Source organism: Camponotus floridanus, unplaced genomic scaffold (genome assembly GCF_003227725.1).
Source record: "Camponotus floridanus strain SB8 unplaced genomic scaffold, Cflo_v7.5 scaffold8, whole genome shotgun sequence".
Lineage (NCBI taxonomy): Eukaryota > Metazoa > Arthropoda > Insecta > Hymenoptera > Formicidae > Camponotus > Camponotus floridanus.
In genome coordinates, this window is record NW_020229849.1 from 656,091 (window position 1) to 676,217 (window position 20,127).

Here is a 20,127-nt window from a genome sequence, read left to right on the forward strand (position 1 = left end):
TAAGTTCTTCTTCACTTTTTTAAACAGAGTATCTTAATCGATAAATATATTTATAAGTTATTCGGAAAGCTTCTAGTTTAACGCTATTAGTTTTTCATTTCAAATTACGATCAAATTTTTTGCAATCGAACGTTGCTTACTGAAAATTAATTTATAATCATTTATAATAGCTCATGATTAAAACTATTTCTCTACAAGGATCAATTTCACCGTAATATCAGATTAACGAAAATGATTTAGACTTGTGCATGGTTTACAGCGTTTATTGTTTGCGTTGTGTGAAATAGTCGAAAAATTATTAATTACGAATTTGCACGTTAATTTGCAGACACGTTGATATTAATTGACATCGCAAATTCGAGAGCGCTGTTTACATTTATTCTTATTTCAGTAAGATTCCAATCTAACATTTCGATTAACGATTGAATTTGTTTAATGATCTAATGCGACTTTTGTGATAATATTCAGCAAAAAGTTGAATTCTAGATCTTCAGGAAACTTGTGTTTCCGTGTTAATCAATGTATTTTATAGCTCTGATTTCAATGATTTCTTTCAGACTATTCTTACGCGACTAAAACACAATTAAGAGAATATATCAATTAAAAAATGGGTTCTGGAAAATTAAAAATTTTACTCGCATGCGTTGGTTTGCTTCTTTTGAAAATATCACGCGAATACTCAGAAAAATTTTTCCCCAAATGTATTATAATAATAACGTCACTCGCAATTTTATTTCCGTAAATTTTCTACCGGAAAAAGAATACTTAATAACGCCTCGCTCATTCGTTGTAAATACCGCATGACAATTTCGCATGCAAAATTGCATTTTTAATTTTCTTTTAATCCCTTTTACGTTTTCGTAAAATTTTATTTAATATAATCTTTTCGCCTCTCTCTCGCATCGTACGCAAAAGAAAGAAGAACTTTGACATTTGTAAACAAGTTTTCCATTTACTCTTATTTGTCTCTGTCTATGAAATTCGTAGCTTCCAATTCGCGACAGGTTCATGATATCGCGAAAATCTCGATCATTTCTCGCGAAATGATAAAGATTCGTCCGATAGGTTTGATAATATTGTACAAACTTAGGGCGATGTCGTGTAACGCCACGAATTTAGACGAGAATGCGCTCGTCGAGTCTTTCGTATTTCTTGCGGAAATATCGAAAAAGATCTCGAGATAGCATCGAACAGTCTCTGTCATTTATACGATAACGATTTGGCAGCTCTTGACGTAGGAACCTGTCGATATGTTGCGATTTTCTTACAGTAACATTTTGATATGATATTATACGTGCAATTGATTGCACATATTGATATGCGTTCAAGAAATTAATATACTTTTTAGTACTTTTTATATCCTTTTTCATATTTTTATATATTTTTGTACTTATACGTGTAATTCAGATTTTTCTTGTATAACGTCCTATCTTTTTTGCTCCAATAAATGCAGTACATTATATTCCAAATAGAGGATGGATTATTATTTACAATTTTATAATACAAATATTATACCATTTCCGGCAACATCTCTTTGAGTAAATTCTTAGATTATTTTTTTTCTTCATAATTATTTTTAAGTAAATATTATTTTAGAAATCTGGGTAAACATTTTCATAAATTTCATTTGCAAAGATTATGTAAATTTCTTTCTAAACTAATATATACAAAAAGATTGTGATCTTTCTCTTTTTTTAATATTTTAATTCTAGTGAAAATCTTTAATATTTTTACAAACTGTCATATTTTTCGCAATTAGAAATATTTGTGAATGCTTTTCTTTGCAATGTTTACAAATTTAGAATGAATGATATGTGTGGAGCTCCATTTTATCAATATTTTATCAAACCATCGTTGATAAAATATCGATAAGATGGAGCTTTTGCGCAAGTAACAAGACGAAATCGGCACAAATTTATACCTGATGGACGATGTCAGCGTGATTTGCATGAAATTCGCCTCGCTTTGATGCGTTATAACATTTGTAACAACAACCCTCCGACATATAGATGGCTGATATACGGGACAAGGACGAGAATGTATATTTGTAGAGATATTTTGCCGCATAATGCAATGGAAATTATGCGTGAAAACAAGGTAACGAGAAACGTTACCCTTCACGGTTACGCGATATGTTGCGTAGTTTTCCTAAGTAAAGCCATTCGTTTCGAAGAGCAGGTTGCCTGTTTAAGTATTGTCACGCGATAAAGCTTCTACCCGAATCACGATCACTTCCCAAATCTGCGGGATGTCAAACCTTGCGCAATAATATGTCCCCTCGTAAATTCCTTTTTGTTGTAGCTTAATTCCAAGAACTCCAGATTTGACATAATTTCTTAATTATCGTTCCTATTTGTTACGAATTATTTTAGTAATCAATAATAATGAATAAATAATAATAAATAAAAAAAATAATAAATAATAAGAATAAATTATAAATTAAAAAATAAATAATATATAAATTATTCGTTTCGGTGAAAATGTCTTAAACAAAAGTTATATGGTTTTAAGGGGGCTATAAGATGGTGTCATTGGTTTTATCTCAAAAAGTCGTTTGAGAGAGTCACGTGAAGATTAACTTTAATTTTTTAAATGGGACATCTTATATATTTTTGCATATTCTTGTAGCTTGTCTCAAGAGCTTTCCAAAATACTATAATTAAATATTTTTCATTAAGTACTTTTCGAGTTATGAAGCTTGAAATAATTTCTAATTTTACATAAACCATAAAATATCTAGTAAAATATTCATTTTTTGATTATCTTACCTTAACACTTTTATGCACAAAATAATGTGAGAAACCGATTGGTGTAAAGAAAACATACAGTTGTTTTAAAAAAAAAAATATGGAATTGTTAATTGCAAATTACATATTTTTTCTTAAAAACAACTGTATGTTTTCTTTACATCAATTGATTTTTCTCATTATTTTGTACATAAAAGTATTAAAATAAAATAATCGAAAAATGAATATTTTATTAGATATTTTATGGTCTATGTAAAATTAAGAAATTATTTCAAGCTTCATAACTCGATTTTGGAAAGCTCTTGAGACAAGCTACAAGAGAATATGCAAAAGTATATAAGATGTCCCATTTAAAAAATTAAAGTTAATCTTCATGTGACCCTCAAACGACTTTTGAAGGTTGAAAACCAATGACACCATCTTATGGCCCCCTTAAATCCGTACAACTTTTGTTTAAAACATTTTCACCAAAACCGCCATGGTTTTGAGATATTCGAGTGTGAAAGTTAAAATGGAAAGCCCTGTATAAAATTATAAAAAAAGGACATTTGATATTTCTTGATGTATAATTTATTCTTTAAAAACTATTTATATACTATTTGAGAGAGAGAGAGAGAGAGAGAGAGAGAGAGAGAGAGAGAGAGAAGTTGTTTTAAAATGTTTCATTATTATATCTATTTACATATTGTGTCAAGGAACATTATGGAGTCTAGGAATTTATAATTGCTTGTTGTCGATAATTATAACATGTTTGCATAGACAACTGACAACTGCTGTCGAGCGGTATCGATATAACAAACTGGAAATTACATTATTCTCTCTATGTCTCTTCTTGAAATTATATTAAAATTCTCATAATCTTATTGCGAGAATTTGTCGATTTTATTTTTTTGTTTCATAAATCAAGTTTAATGTTGCCAAATTTATTAATTTTCCATTGTATATATAAATTTATTAAGTCTTTTATTATATATATTAATTTTTATAAAATTATTACTCGTTAAAGGTTGGCGGATTAAAAAGTATTGACAATTTATTTTAATTTATTTTATGTTTTTAAATCTTCAAGACTATGCATAATTTAACTTGAAAATTATTACATTCCTATTTGTTTTTGCTATTTCTGTCTATCAATTTTAATTCTCAAAATGCGTAAATTACAAATTAAAAAATAAATAATATATAGAATAGATCTTCTTACAAATTTAATTAAATTCTAAAAATATCGTATAATATCACTTTTTTATAGAGATCTGGTATTATTTCAAGCAGGATTTAAAGCAGGAAAAATGCAAATATTAGTTGTTTGCATGTATTAAGTATTATTAATAATATCATTTTTCTGTAAAATTTTAAATTTACTTTAAATATCCTTCTCTTTATAAGAGCATTTGTAAGACTTACTTTATCGAGTTCGGGATATCGCATGCGACCGTTCGATGACGTAGATAATAGCATCTGCAATTTTCCGCCCACGCTTGAAAATAAGCGATGACGTAGATATATCCATGGAATCTCACCCACGCAAGTTTATACCGAGTAACCTCTCTTGGAATATTTTCTTCTTTGGATTTCTTGAGTAATTTGTAGTCGATCTTTCGTTACGAAAAAGCTTTTTTATTTTTTATTTTCTTAAAACAAGCACGTTACATCGATATTTGCAAATATTATTATTTCTTTTCCGTGATTATTTCAACGTTGTGTTCCTGCACTACTTCATATCAAATAAAAGCTTGTCATGGCTGAACGATGCATATGACAGTTCAAATATTAGGTGATGCGTAATTTTAATCTAGAAAAAACTAAAGAAAAATTACATGGAAAATTACATAGCAGAAGGAAATTAAATGACGCATGTTTTACAATGTTCTAATATTCAAAAATGAGAACAACACGATATATAACGCGTTACACGTTAAAAAAAATTAATCTTCAAGAAATTCGAGAAAAACATAATGTATTATTTTCAATTTACTGTGAAATATATAGATCAAGAAAATTATATCGAGTCTATTCGAAAATTTCAGAAGTATATGTATTTAATAGAAAATTATATAACTTATATGAATATTTCTCTGGAACGAATTATATTTATACTTTTAAAAATTTTGGAAAATACCATTATATTTAAGAGTTTAAAAGAAAAGAGAGAACTTGGAGGTCTACATATCTCCATATATATATATTAACTCGTCCACCGAAACGTAAATTTCGCTCGAGATTTAATTCCTATTAGTTAGATGCCATAACTCGTAATATGAAGCGAATTAATATACAAACTCATTTAACTAAATTAATATTAAATCTTCCTAAAAGTACTTTGCAAGTTAATACAACGTTAGACGATAATAGACATACAATATATATATAGTAGGTAATAAAATCGCGAGATGTAACATTCTAGTATTGATTTCAATTAATTGAAAATAATGGCATTATAAAACAATTTTTTTCTAAATATAAAACTGTTTTTCTTTTACTTTTTCTTGTATAAAAATTTATATTTTATTGATTTTAAAAGGACGAAAAAAAGAGAAGAAGAGATGATCTGATATTGAATATTTTTTCTTAACATTTGATTTTTTCAAGTGAAATATTCTTAAATCAAAATTTATTTTTTATGTATCTAGATATTGCAAAATTCGAACTTATTATTGTTTCTAATATACATAATAATTTTTCTCAATTTTATCACGCTATCTCTTTGAACCGTATGCAACGATAAAAACGAATCCATGTGCATTTACTTGAGAGAGAATAGCATCGGTACAAGACCGTGAAAGGCGCAATTTTCCGGAGCGATGGCGTAGAAAATAGATGCTATTGTAGCATTGCTGACTGTCGATGACTCTTCCATTTCTCGACAATAATCATTGTTCGCGCTTTGTTCGCGAACAAAGTATCGTTAAGGTATCATTTTTCCCGCAGAATCACAGGAATTAAAAATCTCCAGTGATTGTTTAAGAGTGCATTTTTAGAAAAGGTAGAGAGAAAATGTCTCGAATAAATGGCGTATAATTTTATTTCTTAGAATCTTAAAATAATTCTTTTGTACACTAGAGAAGATTTAAGAACATTGTGTTATACGTTTTCGAAATAATGAGAAAAATGTGTGGAGGAATTACTAGAAAAATGTTCAAATACTCGGCGAAAACGTAATCCTCAAGGACATGAATTATTATAATCCACTTTTCGTACAGCGGTACAGATCTATTTCCTGGTAAGAATGCACTTTTACAAAAGAAGGAACAGTTATTTTCTTTCTCCTTTGAAAACGAAATATACATAAATATATGCAATCTTTTCAATATTACATATATTTCTATACATATGTTTCTTATATTCGTTTGTCTCTCATTTAAAGTTAATATTTTTGCAAAATAAAAATTGAACATTATTAATGTTAAATATCTTCTTGATTATTAAATTAATGATGTATGCGAGAATAATAATAATTCTATTTAATTAATAAAAATATTTTTAATTATTCCTTTTTTACTAATATCAACAAATGCTTTTTGAATTGTAATAAGTTAATTAATACTTAATAATTCTTTTGAATTATAATAAGTTAATAATTAATAATTAATAAGTATTAATAAGTAATAATTAATAGTTAATAATTAATAATTAATAAGTTAATAATTAATAATTTGTAAGAACATGTTTATTGATGTAATTAATTAAAATAAAAATTTGGAAAATACGGAAGATATTTTGTCATTTCAGAATTCGCAAAAAAATCTTTGAAAATTCTTAATGCGGCTTTCCATATTACTTAATTGTTTTATTATAATTTTATATAATTTTATAAATTTGTATATTAATATTTTTTACGAATATATACTTAATAAAATCCATAAGTATAGAAACATTTTTATTAGATTTTGTATCATTATTTTTCCTTAAAATTTTTACATGATGGATAATTTAAAGTCTAGATTATCCACCAGGAAAGATAAAGCAATATTATGCAAATTCGATAACGTCAAGTAGACACGAAGCAGTGGTTAAAGAGGCTACATTTAAACTTGTAAACAAATCGCTTTGTGTTTATATTTTACAATTTTTATCAAAATGTTGTAGCTTTAGAATAATACGTTACGAGGTATTTTAGAATGTTATCAAAAATATTAGATATCATAAATATATAGCTTTTCTCTATCAATATTTTTAGAATATATTTAAATTGTTGTTGTTATAATAAGAAAAAATGCTTATGTTTTGAAGTAATTGTTTGAAGATTTATTAAATGATAATTTATAAAATTCTTGATCACATTCAAATAATATTTATTTAATTTTTGAACATGATTGATCACATATTTTATCAAAAATTAAACAGATACTAAGTGACTATAATCATCTATTATTACTAATTTTATAAAGGAGGCAGTATTATATATTTTCGCGGAAGATAAGAGAGAATTCGCGAAAACTTCCAATATTGATTAAGAAATCTAACCAAACTCTTTTGAAATAATCTTTTTGATAATAATATTTGAATTTTAGCCACTTGATTTTCTGAAAATTCATATATATATATCTCTTCTCTTTTTTTCTTTTTATTTATATAGAATCTAGGTAATTGGAATATCGTTTTGGACAAAGTTTATCCCGTCCACAAGTTTTATAATAAATATATTAATTTTTTTCAATGAATAAAAATTATTCGATAAATAGGAAGAGTTACTTTTAGCTATTATTAATTATTATTATTTGCAAATACAACATTGCAAGAGAGAAAAAATGTCGGAATCAGAAATTTCGGATATTTTAACTTTTCCTATTTGCTTCCCGAGTCACCTACCTGTTATTTTTCAATGTCCAGGCCTTTGACGTTTGTAAATAACGTACATCGATCGATGTCTTCATATATATATATATATATATATATATATATATATATATATATATATCAGCAACGAGATTGTTTTACTTTATGTTGCTTTCGACATAAACTAATAAAACGTGTCAAAAGCAGCGGGATCGGCAACATCAAGATACTTCATCGGTAAATTCAGTTTCCGGATTTATGGTTTGCAACAACCATAACATGAAGCTCTGTTTATGATTCGCAGTTATGTGTGTGATACAAAAACGAATATTACGCCTTGTTATAAGGAAGAAATTTATATGAAATTTATAATAATTTTAACATCTACAATATTGCGGTATTTATATGTCAATAACTCGTAGATTATAATATTAAAAATGAGAATATATGAAATGAAAGGGTGATTTTATTGAATTATTTAAAAAAGCATCTCTCTCTCTCTTATATTCTTTTTATTCAGTAAATATAATAAAATAAAACATATATAAATAAACATATAAATAAAACATATATTTCATTTTTTATATCATAGGAGGCAATTTGTCTTTTTTAAAAATGTGTTAATATTTACTAAATGTATATTTAATTTGTTACAAATTAGTACATTTTCAATCTTTCGAATTTTTGTAAAATTTTAAAAATAGAAAATAATTTTAAAATATGTTTATAAATTTAAAAATTATGAACGCTATTGAGAGTATTTCTCTTCAAAGATGTACGGAAATGTTTTTCTTGAACGATTCCTAAAATTCTTCGAGCGTCATGAACAATCTTTGATTATCACGAAAAAGTTATGCGAAATGTAGATACTGTTTTTATAGTATGGTTAAAGTTTGCATTTCATGAAAGCTTGATTAAACACATAAACTACTACACACACACACACACACACACACACACACACACACACACACACACACACACACACACACACACACACACACACACACACACACATGTACATAACACATACACGATTATGATAATTATATTTTGACATAACAGAAAATTGAATTCAATATATTTTATTTAAAAAAAAATATGTATATATATTTATAAAAAGATACTTAAATGAAAAATTATACAAATTTACATATAAATAAAATTTACATATAAATAATATAAAGTAATATATTAAATATTATATAATATATTAAATATAATATATAAATATAATATAATATATTAAATATTTGTATAAGTATATTATTATACTTTTTAGTATATTATTATAAAATATATTAAAGTATATTATTATACTTTAGTCTTTATTTTATCTCCTTTTTTATCATATTTCAATTTTTTATAGTTTATGGAAACAATTTTCTGAAACTCTATGTATTATATATTGCAAAATCTACAATGTAGATGATTGCATTATATATTTGCATTAGACAATCTTCTTATCCGATATGTAAATCGATGATAAATCTCGCACAAGATTAAATATGTTGTAGAAAAATTATTTTGTCGACTCCTTGCAACAGTATTTTGCAATTTATGACTGAATTGTTAATTTGCTTTACGTCAGTTTGGAACAGCGCTGCGACATACGATGTACGAGCGAAGGACAGTTTATAAAATTTATACATAAATCTAAGTAAATAAATATATAAGTAAGAAACATTGAACTTTGGAAAGTTTGATAGAAAAAAAAAAAAATTCATACTACGTGTGACACTAATGTGTCGAAAAATTATCCACGTATTAATTATTTATAAATGTATGCAAATTATAAGTCTCATTATTGTATAATTTTATATTACTTACGTGAAAATATTTTCAAATCAAAATTTAATTGATAACTTTTTTAAATTTATTTATTTAATTCAATTATAAGTCTATCTTTATAATCTAATATAGTAATTTTGAATTATCTTCGCATAAATTTTAGAAAGACGGTTTCCTTCGAATACTGAATTTACTAAAAGAGGCTACTGTAATCAGTGACGGGTACAATTCACATGCAAATTCTCTTGCTCGCTATTTCGCCATTATTGTGCATCATCTACTTAGTGAAAGAAAGTAGTTTAAAGAGGATGTGGTATAGGCGATAAATGGTCATTTTTATCAATTTATCGGACTCGAGATCTGATAAAATTTTATTAACATTTTAAACAATAGCAAAAATCTAGGAATTTATTAACAATTATACATAATTGATCGAACATTGTATTGCAATATAAGAAGAGAAAAAGGAAGAAAAAGAGAGAGATTTCGCATTTTTAATTTTGTATGAAAAAAGATGTGACATTTTAATAATTTTTTTAAATTTATTTCCTTATGAAATTAAATAAAGATTAGTATTAATACTATTGTTAATTATCATTAGCTACATTTCTTTCAATTAAATACATTTGTTCGATTTGATAATAATTACAAATCATTAATGCTAGCATTTCGCATACATCGACTTAATAAAAAGAAAATACTTTTGAAATTTATAGTTCTAAAATACGGCGTCTTTTTCTTTTTTATGCCAATTCAATGCAGTTGCATTAGTATAACCAGATATGTAGTCAACAAGGCTGCAGTCTGAAAATAATATCAATGAAATCATAACTTTTCAATATTCCAATAAAATACGAGGAAGATATATTCAACATATTTATATAATTCTCTGAATAAACAGCAGAATAATATAAAATTTATATAAATTATAATATAATTGTATAAATTATCATAACATTTGTTAAAATTAATTAATATTAATTAAATATAAAAATTATTGCACATATAATTGTGTTGCATATTTTTTCAAGTTTTCAAGTTTATTTGCTAAAAATACAAAAATAGAAAATATGCAAAGTGTGAAGTAAAAATGTAATTGTTGAGTCACGTCAGATATTACAATGGAATATATCAAATCCTCGTAAACACATTTATCATGATAATCTAAAATGGTGTGGAACACCATTAAACCTAATTGTAAGATAATTTTGTAGAAGACTAATTTCAGAGCTTCGCTAAGCTATTGCGAAGCTATTGTGGGAGGATTTAGAGAGTCCAAATATCATCGAAGTTGTGCACTTGTACAATTGTTCTACACGAGCAACAATTTGCCAAGTGCCAATTCCAGGGCGATAGAATAGAAACTAGTTGGAAATACACGAATTTCGATGATTTGTGAGATCAAGATACAGAATCGAAGACGCTTTTTGATCACGGTACGATTTACGAGCGCGTTTAAGCTAGCATTTATAGCTTCTCGAGTCCCGCTGGGATATCGGACCAGAGCCAATTAACCTTTACCTTTATCACGTCGTGCCTGGAGTTGAACGCGATCGGTGTTAGTTTGGCAGAAAAACAATCGCTTTAAACGATCGTTAGTAACACGTTGAATCTATCTTTATTATTTTTTTCAACGAGAATCGATCGCGAGCATTTATGAATGATTAATAGTTCTTTGATTGCGAGAGTAATATAAATATTCAGTAATATAAATATTCAGTGTTTGTCACATTTAATTGCGACGTCGGCAAATATTGCATGCGTTTCTTTTTAATTATGCAGCAGATTTTTAATAAAGTTGTTTATGGACCTAAATATTTTACAAAGTAGCTATTATTGTTTACGTATGCACGATAATGTAAATACGATTTATTTTCATTTTCTGATATTAATTTCACTGGTATTAATTTTTATTTTATATTTCGATATAATTTTTACCTTCATTGCTATGCTTGCTATTTATACATTTTATGTTTAAGTATTAATACAATATATCACGTTTAAAATAAGCATAGAATATTTTCGCTTTAATAATTTCGATTAACTCATCCACGTGTCAAGAATACGTGATTGCGTGTCTTTTCTTTAAATCCGTACCATTGTGACGTTAAGCATCGCGATGAGAAACGTGTTCTCCATGCAATTATCTGTGTAATTCAGCGGCTTTGTAGTTTTGATGTGATCATTTATGTCAACTTGCAATATCTTGAGGAGATTGTCTTAATTTCATGAGACGATTTGTCGTTATTAATCATTTTAATCTTTTAAGGTCTTACGAATATAATACTACTTATCCGACCTGTAACTTTTAGCTAAGCCGAAATTTGAGTAATCAATTATAGGATTAATTACTAGGTTCTCTTAATTATCCGAAGCAGAAATAGGATATTCTCATTATATAATCTCTTTAATTAAAAGTCCTACATAATCAGTAAGATGCAAGAGAAATTCCGTGATAACTAAAAGCATTGTTTATTTCGCGATGTATATATCTTAAAAGACACATTTATATTTAAATCAAAAATTCATTATCTTTTACGATACTCTCGTTACTTACAGAACATAATAATGGCAAGTTCACGTAAAAGCATCCACCGGCGGAAAAGTTAAGTCTTCGATTTAGGAATTGCATCGACGAATCCACGCATTCCTGCATTTAGAGAAGAGTTTTTACGCATCGTATGAAAATCGTTGTATAAATAGTTATATTTATCGTTAGGAAGCAACATTAAAAGACAGTAAAAACTAAGAAAATTAATAAAATTTCGATTGGAAAAAAGTTACTTATAAATGATTGAACGTGATTTCTACACTGAGAAAAATCGTTTGATTGTACCAACAAGATGTATTGAAGGCATTTTGGTTAAATCAAACAAGAATTTCTAGTTATCATGATAAGACTTTTTTTTATAACTAGAACGTTTAATAGATTTTACTATAAGGATTTGGTTAGTATTTTCTGGTTGGATCTATAAAATTTCTTGTTACATTAATTTCTTTGCTTGCCACTCTTAACTTAACTCGTATTCAATATTTGCCATAAAATGTATATAAAGAATTAATATTAACATTAAATCCAAAGTATATTTTTTTCTCTTACGAGCAGTAGTGCCAGAAAGAGGACGCTAGCTCTCTGATTGTGTGTGTTTGAGCTGCATCCTCTTTTTGCATCACTGTTTATTAGTTTAATTTCTAACAAACTGAATTTAAAATAACTTATTCAATAATCTGGATTAAATTTATCCAATAATCTTATTGGAATTCAAAATATTAAACAGACTTTTGAGATTAGATGGAAAAAATTTTAGACTTGGTGCTGGCGAGTTTAGTATTATTAACCAGAAAATTTGTTAAATTTAACAGGAAGAAATTAATCAGATTTATCTGGTAATTCCTTCCGAAGAATTCTGGTTCGTCCATTTTTCAACAGATGTACTGCTTGAATCTATCAGAATTCTGATTAATTAATGTAACCAGATTTTTTTCTCAGTGCACTGTTTATCAGTTTAATTTCTAACAAGCTAAATTTAAAATAATTTATTCAATAATCTGGATTGAATTTATCCAATAATCTTGTTGGAATTCAAAATATTAAGCAGACTTTTGAGATTAGATGGAAAAAATTCTCGACTTGGTGCTGGCGAGTTTAGTATTATTAACCAGAAAATTTGGTAAATTTAACAGGAAGAAATTAATCAGATTCATCTGGTAATTCCTACAAGAATTCTGGTTCGTCCGTTTTTTAACAGACATACTGGTTGAATCTATCAGAATTCTAATTAATGCAACCAGATTGTTTTCTCAGTGTATTAAAATAAGCCATAAAAATGAGCAATAAAATATTCGAAGCAATAAAACGCCCTTATCTACTTACGTTATTTGTTTTTATCAATCTCACTTGCCACTCGATAAGAATTGGACTTATGCTATTAGCCTGGAATACAGATGTTTTTTTAAATTTTCTAATAACATTTTATTTGTATTTATATATTTCAAATATTTATATATATATATATATATATATATTTTGATATTTTATTATTCATATATTATTACATCCGTAAAGATGTATTAATCCGTACAAATATCTCTGGCGTAAGTTTATACGATCAAAATTTGTGTGAACTGATTATAATAAATTTTCGATGCTATCTGGACATCATTTTGTCGCAAAGAACGCGATTTAAATATAAAAGTATTTTCTACTTTACAGATTTTACTTGAGAGCAAGCGTAGTGACAGGCAATGTGAAGTAATACAAGCTGGAAGAGGAACGCTGTCAACCAGGCGCTCAAGCAGTACACCAATGACCACGATATTTTATCCCATGGGTTCATGAGTGTCCATACTATTATAAAGTATATGTCGCTGACGGTGTGAAGCCCAAGATTAGCGAGCCAAAAGAGCAGCGACCACGAACATAGCGATTCCAAATTCTCTGCGGCGATCATCAAATCGTTGTGCAGAGTTAGAATTGTCTTGCACAAACAAATAGAGAACATTGTAAGTTCTTATGTTATTAATTTACATTTCTCATATAACATTTATATTTTAAACATTTATATTGTTTCAGAAAAGAAGAACGAATTTTATATATACAGAGTGTCCCAAACTTAATGAATCAGCCGTTAATAGTGGATTCCTAAGATCATTTGGAGACGAAAATCTTAATACCACAATGTTGAAGAAGATGTAGTTTCGCTGCTACAAAATATTAAAGATCACCAATCGGCGCGTTACGTTCTCTTGCTTAGGAACATAGCGCATCAAGAGGCTCGCGTATAGCGCGATAAATTTGAACATTTTTATGAAGTCTTCCTCAACATTTTGGTATTAGAATTTTCGTTTTTTTACGTTATTGTTATATTTTTTTTGATTAAAGAAAAATATTTAAAAAATATGATTCGAACCCTTTTGCTAATGTTAATATTCTTCCTTGGCAATATAGGCGGTAGATTTTTTATCGCCATCATATTGAGATGATGAAACCGTTGGCCTAGAAAGAAAACCATCGCCACAAATTTAAAGAGGGCCATTGAGCTTGCGATGTAGATAAGCATGTATCCCACGTTGTAAAGCCATGTCTCGAAAAAGGCATACATCCCGATGCGATTAACGAAGATCCAGATGACCGTGATAGAAACAGAGACAATCCACGCGACAATTGCAGTCTGCCTCTCTTTGCGAGGAAAACCGAGTTGCCTGACATCCTCGTCATAATCTTGCAGCGCGTTCCATATTTTGGTGAATCTGCGTCTCGTAAATGCCACCAAGCCCAATTCGTATATCGTCATGCTATAGTTGATGATCACCTGTACGATCATATTTGATGATTGCTTCCATGAGTTTCCAATGATTTTGAAATTTAAAATTTAATTACTTAATTAGATCTATGTTTAAAAAATCAATTAATATTAGGGTTGCACAAGACCCAAGACAAAACAATATTCGTAAAAATATTGTATTGGTATTGAAAATTTTCAAAAATTTAAATCTTGTCTTGGTCTTGAGTGAGTATTGGTAGCAAAAATCTCGTCTTGTACTGTTTTGTCTCGATTTTATTAATAATTTTTTATCTAATGTTAAAAAATTATTTAAATAATATTTAAATAATTTTTGTAATATAATTTTTAAAATAATTATTACTGTTGTATTATATTTTAATTATAATTATTGCTATGTAATATATAAATGTCGTTTATTTACATAAAAAAACATTTATTGTTTCATGGAAAATAGAAATTAATAACTATTTACAGGCTCCAAGGGAATGTGCAGATATAAATATTTTGGAGTGGTAAAAAAATTAGGTTTATATTTATCCCATATTGTCAAAAATGGCTCGAGACATTTTAAGTTCGTGCCAGTAGAAAGACTTTTCTCAATAGGAACTCTGACTATGTCAAAAAATAGAACCAGATTACAAAATAAATCTTTAAAAGCACTAATGTGCATCAATTCCTGGGTGAAATGCTCTTTAATGTCTAAAATTTGCAAGTTTGATTTCTAATTTATAAAAATGTTATATCGTATTAATATTAAATGTTTTTAAATTTATTAATATAAATGTTTTTATTGAATAAAATTTTTTTAAATTCGTATATAGTAGACACACACTTTTTTTATTTACAAATATAAATATTTTAGTTTTTTTGAGAACCAATAATCTTGACAGTTTTAGTCTTGTTATTGTCTTGATAACTAATTAAAAATCTTGTCTTGAGCTTGTCTTGAAAGACAAGACAATATCAAGACTTGGTATCTCGTGCAACCCTAATTAATATAGATCTAATAAAAAATCGAGTCAAGAATTTACTTTTCACCATTTATATCGCGAGGAATATCTTTCTTACGAGCAATTTTTGACTGACCTTTGTATCCTCCGTTCCTCCTAAAAGCGCACTATCATCTCTCTTAATGCCTATAGTACGTCGGGCCACCACGTAATATATATATGTATACAGTGTAGCAGCGATCGCCGTAAAAATCAAGTAAATGTTGGATGGTATCAGTCGATCCTGCGAGAAATCGTAAGGAGCGAGACCAAATACCCGCAGAACACAGATCATTGGCCAGATAGACTTGTAGAAAGGTGAATCTGGACCGCGTGGCTTTTTCTTCTGTCTTTTTTTCGCCTGTACAAATACGGTCTCCACATCGAAAGGACGAGCTCGGAACTTCATATTCAGGAAATGGATCGATTCTAATCCGTCGGATTAATTACGTCTGATAAGCATGAGTTCCAATTCCCGTTAATGAGAGGTGTAGAACTTGCACCTGTCTGAGATAATTATCAATTAATATGGCGCAATCATTTACATTTTAAAAGAGACAAAAACACATTCCGTGTTAAAATCGCTTGAAATAAATTACTTCGAATTACTTAATCATTAGAGCTATTGGTATATTATCATGATAATGCTATACAGGGTGTCCCATTTTAACTTTCACACTCAAATATCTCGAAACTATGGTGAAAATGTTTTAAACGAAAGTTATGATTTTTAGGGGGCCTAAGATAGTGTCATTGATTTTACCTTGAAAAGTCGTTTGAAGGTCACATAAAGGTCACCTCGAACTTTTTAAATGGGACACTCTATATACTTTTGCATATTCTTGTAGCTCTCGAGAGCTTTCCAAAATACTATAATTAAACATTTTTTCATTAAGTACTTTTCGAGTTATGAGGTTTGAAATAATTTTTTAATTTTGCATAAATCATAAAATATCTAGTAAAATATTCATTTTTCGATTATCTTACCTCAATACTTTTATGCACAAAATAATGTGAGAAATCGATTGGTGTAAAGAAAACATACAGTTGTTTTTAAGAAAAAATATGGAATTGTTAATTGCAAATTACATATTTTTTCTTTACACCAATTGATTCTTCTCATTATTTTGTACTTAAAAGGTATTAAGGTAAGAATCAAAAAATGAATATTTTACTAGATATTTTATGGTTTATGTAAAATTAAGAAATTATTTCAAGCCTCATAAAAAACTCGAAAAGTACTCAATGAAGACGTACTTTATTATAGTGTTTTGGAAAGCTCTCGAGATAAGCTACGAGAATAACTAATAAAAAATAGGGAGTTCCATTTAAAAAATTGAAGGTGACCTTCACGTGTCCTTCAAACGAGCTTTCATGATAAAATCAATAATACCATCTTATGGCCTCCTTAAAACTATACAACTTTTGTTTAAAATATTTTTATCGAAACCGCCATGGTTTCGAGATATTCGAGTGTGAAAGTTAAAATGGGACACCTTGTATATTTTACATCAGTCACTAATCTATAACAATAATACGTGACATAAATACATTGCAAAAATATCATAAACAGACATTTTTGGAGAACTCAATTAATAGATGGGATTTTACGTGTTGATTAGAAATTTTGAAGACATAAATCCAAAAAAAAGAGAGTACAATATAATTCTTTTAGACTTGATTAAAAAATGCTTCATCCTTGTTCTTAATTTTTCTTGCTGTTTTTTTCCTTTGTATATAATTTATATTAAAGTTAATAATAATTTGCGAAAAAGCCAATTATTTAACGCGGCGCGAAAGCAAAGATTGCAATTCTAAGAAAGTCGATAATGTAACTTCCAATCAGATCTACGTTCAATTTCACGAGTAAATATTGGCTCAGCGAAGTCCAGAAAAATCTATCCGCTTTCGCTTGGTGTCCCGGAAATCACCACGTTCATCGATCAATTGCATTGTCCTAGAAAACGTAATGTCGAAGGACAACACAAAGCTATGATAAATAAAACTGGAAGAGAGAAGCACAAAAAAAACATAAAGAATTAAGAAGAAGGTATAAAATCGTGCGAAATATTTTTGCAAAAGCGGACAGAGAGAGAGAGAGAGAGAAAGAGAGATGCGCTTCCTTTCCTTTTTTTACATAAAAAAAAAAACGTTAGCTCGATCACGATAAAACCAACTATTACGTTTGAAAATCCTGAACGCTTCTCGTTGGATATTTCGAGAGTTAGGCGAATTTCGACGTAGCCCTAGGGCCATTTCGGAGCTGTCGTAAAACTCAAACTTTTTCCGCCGGTTTGTGACGTCAACTTTCCGTCGACGAAAATGTTATAAATCACATAAATATAAAACTCGAGATGGAGAAATAAAAGAGTTACACCATCTCGAAGATAGTGAACCGCACTGAATTTGTCGTTTTAAAAACGCAAGGCTAGAAACGAACTATATTTGAGTAAAAATATAAGATATTTATTAAGATTTATTTTTTTTACGATACAATTTATGGCAAAATGAACTATATCTGAGTAAAAATTTAAGAGATTTATTTCTTTTTACGATACAATTTATGGCAAAATGCGATCGATGAATCGCAATTAGACGCTTATCGTTAACTTTCAGTGAGATTCGATGTACTTACATTACGAATAATTCTCAAAATACACTGTCTCTCCTGAACGACGTCACGAGAACTACTGTGACAGAGATTCAATACGGTGTACACCTTTGTCGCACTTGAAAAAAAAGAGCGAGATTAGAATCGTCCGCGTAAACATATCCACGTGTGCACAAACGTTCGTAGACGTATGTACGTACCGAGTGTGACATGTGGCGCGTTAAATATTATTCCACGTCAGTTCTCGGATGAATAATTGAACAGCAAAGAGGAATAACAGATGAAAACAACTGATCGAAGTGGATACACCCTTTAGATAACTATAATTGAATCGCACACGGAAAATAGTCTCTTTACATTCACGGCTATGCCGACTTGGTTGATTTTATTACGCAAAATATCTCTGACAGACCCTCCGATTATTTATGAAATTTAAAAAAGATATTTATTTTGTTATTTTACACTTTACATTTAGGTAATGTAATTTATTTTTCAATAATAATATTCAAATTACAATACGATGAAATGTCATCGCACATATAATTTATCAAAATTATTTATCATGTAAATATATATAATCGAGAAAGATAAGTTGATTTTTTAAACAATATAAATTTTTTTAAATATATAGAATGAACTTTTGAATTATTTAATATATGATATTGCATAAAATTTATTTTCTTTTAATATTCCATAATAATATATTATATAATATAATTATATTTAATCTTATTATTTAATGTTATTATATAATATTATTATATAATAATATTAAATAATAAAATTATATAAAATTATATATTATATTAGTCTGTTTACATTTGCGGCTATGCCGACTTGGTTGATTTTATTACGCAAAATATCTCTGACAGACCCTCCGATTATTTATGAAATTTAAAAAAGATATTTATTTTGTTATTTTACACTTTACATTTAGGTAATGTAATTTATTTTTCAATAATAATATTCAAATTACAATACGATAAAATGTCATATCGCACATATAGTTTATCAAAATTATTTATCATGCAAATATATATAATCGAGAAAGATGAGTTGATTTTTTAAATAATATAAATTTTTTTAAATATATAGAATAAACTTTTGAATTATTTAATATATGATACTGCATAAAATTTATTTTCTTTTAATATTACATAATAATATATTACATAATAATATATAATATAATTATATTTAATCTTATTATTTAATGTTATTATATACCTAATATTATTATATAATAATATTAAATAATAAAATTATATATTATATAAATATATATTTTTGTATGATAAATAATTTTGATAAATTATATATGTGTTACTCGCGTGTATACTTAATGAAAACGCAACATAGAAATCATAACACAAAGTAGAATAACAGTCAAATGATGATAAATATTTCTGACATAAAAGGAAAACGCGATGAAGTACCGAATGTGTGGGCGAGCACGCGAACAAATAGTACAATATTAGATGAAAATCTAGGGTGTGAAACTATCTCGTCCGGGCGACGCCCTCGAGAAATGTAATTTAACGTAGAACGATATTCGTCGAGTACTTGAAACAACGGCAGGAACGAAACGTATTTTCATATTTTCTCGGCGAAAAGGTGACGAGGTTACATGCCGGCCTCAAAAATAACGCAAACGGCGCAAATAGATTTTGCATTTTCCGTTTTCTTTTTTTTCTGCAACGTTCTCTTCTAAACGTGCGGCAAATATTAATTTTGAATCTAAATAATAGTGATTAAAATTAATAATTAATAATAGTACTAAAATTAATAATAATACTTAAAATTATTGCCTTCATTCATTTTGATATTTCAATGCAAGAGATCAATAATTGATGAGGAGAGATCAATAACTGATTACGATAAATGACATGCACGCATAAATATACAATGCAGAAGTTAACAGAGATGAT

General features: G+C 27.8%; 1 protein-coding gene across 3 annotated transcripts; it reads right to left on the minus strand.

Annotated features, from left to right (window-relative positions):
* Nucleotides 1-9,951: 9,951 nt before the first annotated feature.
* LOC105258691 lies at nt 9,952-18,358 on the minus strand. 3 transcript variants are annotated; one of them, XM_011270115.3, is made up of 7 exons: nt 18,224-18,358; nt 15,686-16,095; nt 14,225-14,626; nt 13,535-13,792; nt 13,189-13,248; nt 11,872-11,964; nt 9,952-10,118 (listed from the first exon to the last, which is right to left on the minus strand). In XM_011270115.3, the coding sequence occupies exons 2-7, from the start codon at nt 15,995-15,997 to the stop codon at nt 10,068-10,070; spliced, it is 1,176 nt and encodes a 391-aa protein (XP_011268417.1). In that variant the 5' UTR covers nt 15,998-16,095; nt 18,224-18,358; the 3' UTR covers nt 9,952-10,067. The 3 variants fall into 3 exon arrangements, with proteins under 3 accessions (XP_011268417.1, XP_025270148.1, XP_025270150.1); XM_025414363.1 differs by having other exon boundaries at nt 15,686-16,091; nt 18,224-18,257; XM_025414365.1 differs by lacking the exons at nt 9,952-10,118; nt 11,872-11,964; nt 13,189-13,248 and having other exon boundaries at nt 13,402-13,792.
* Between the last annotated feature and the right edge of the window lie 1,769 nt (nt 18,359-20,127).

Coding starts and splice junctions, on each gene's coding strand:
- LOC105258691 (XM_011270115.3), bottom strand. CDS start 15,997: ATGAAGTTCCGAGCTCGTCCTTTCGATGTGGAGACCGTATTTGTACAG. Junction 13,249..13,534: donor GTCACTACGCTTGCTCTCAA/GTAAAATCTGTA, acceptor TCTGTATTCCAG/GCTAATAGCATAAGTCCAAT. Junction 10,119..11,871: donor ACTTGCCATTATTATGTTCT/GTAAGTAACGAG, acceptor TATTATTTTCAG/ACTGCAGCCTTGTTGACTAC.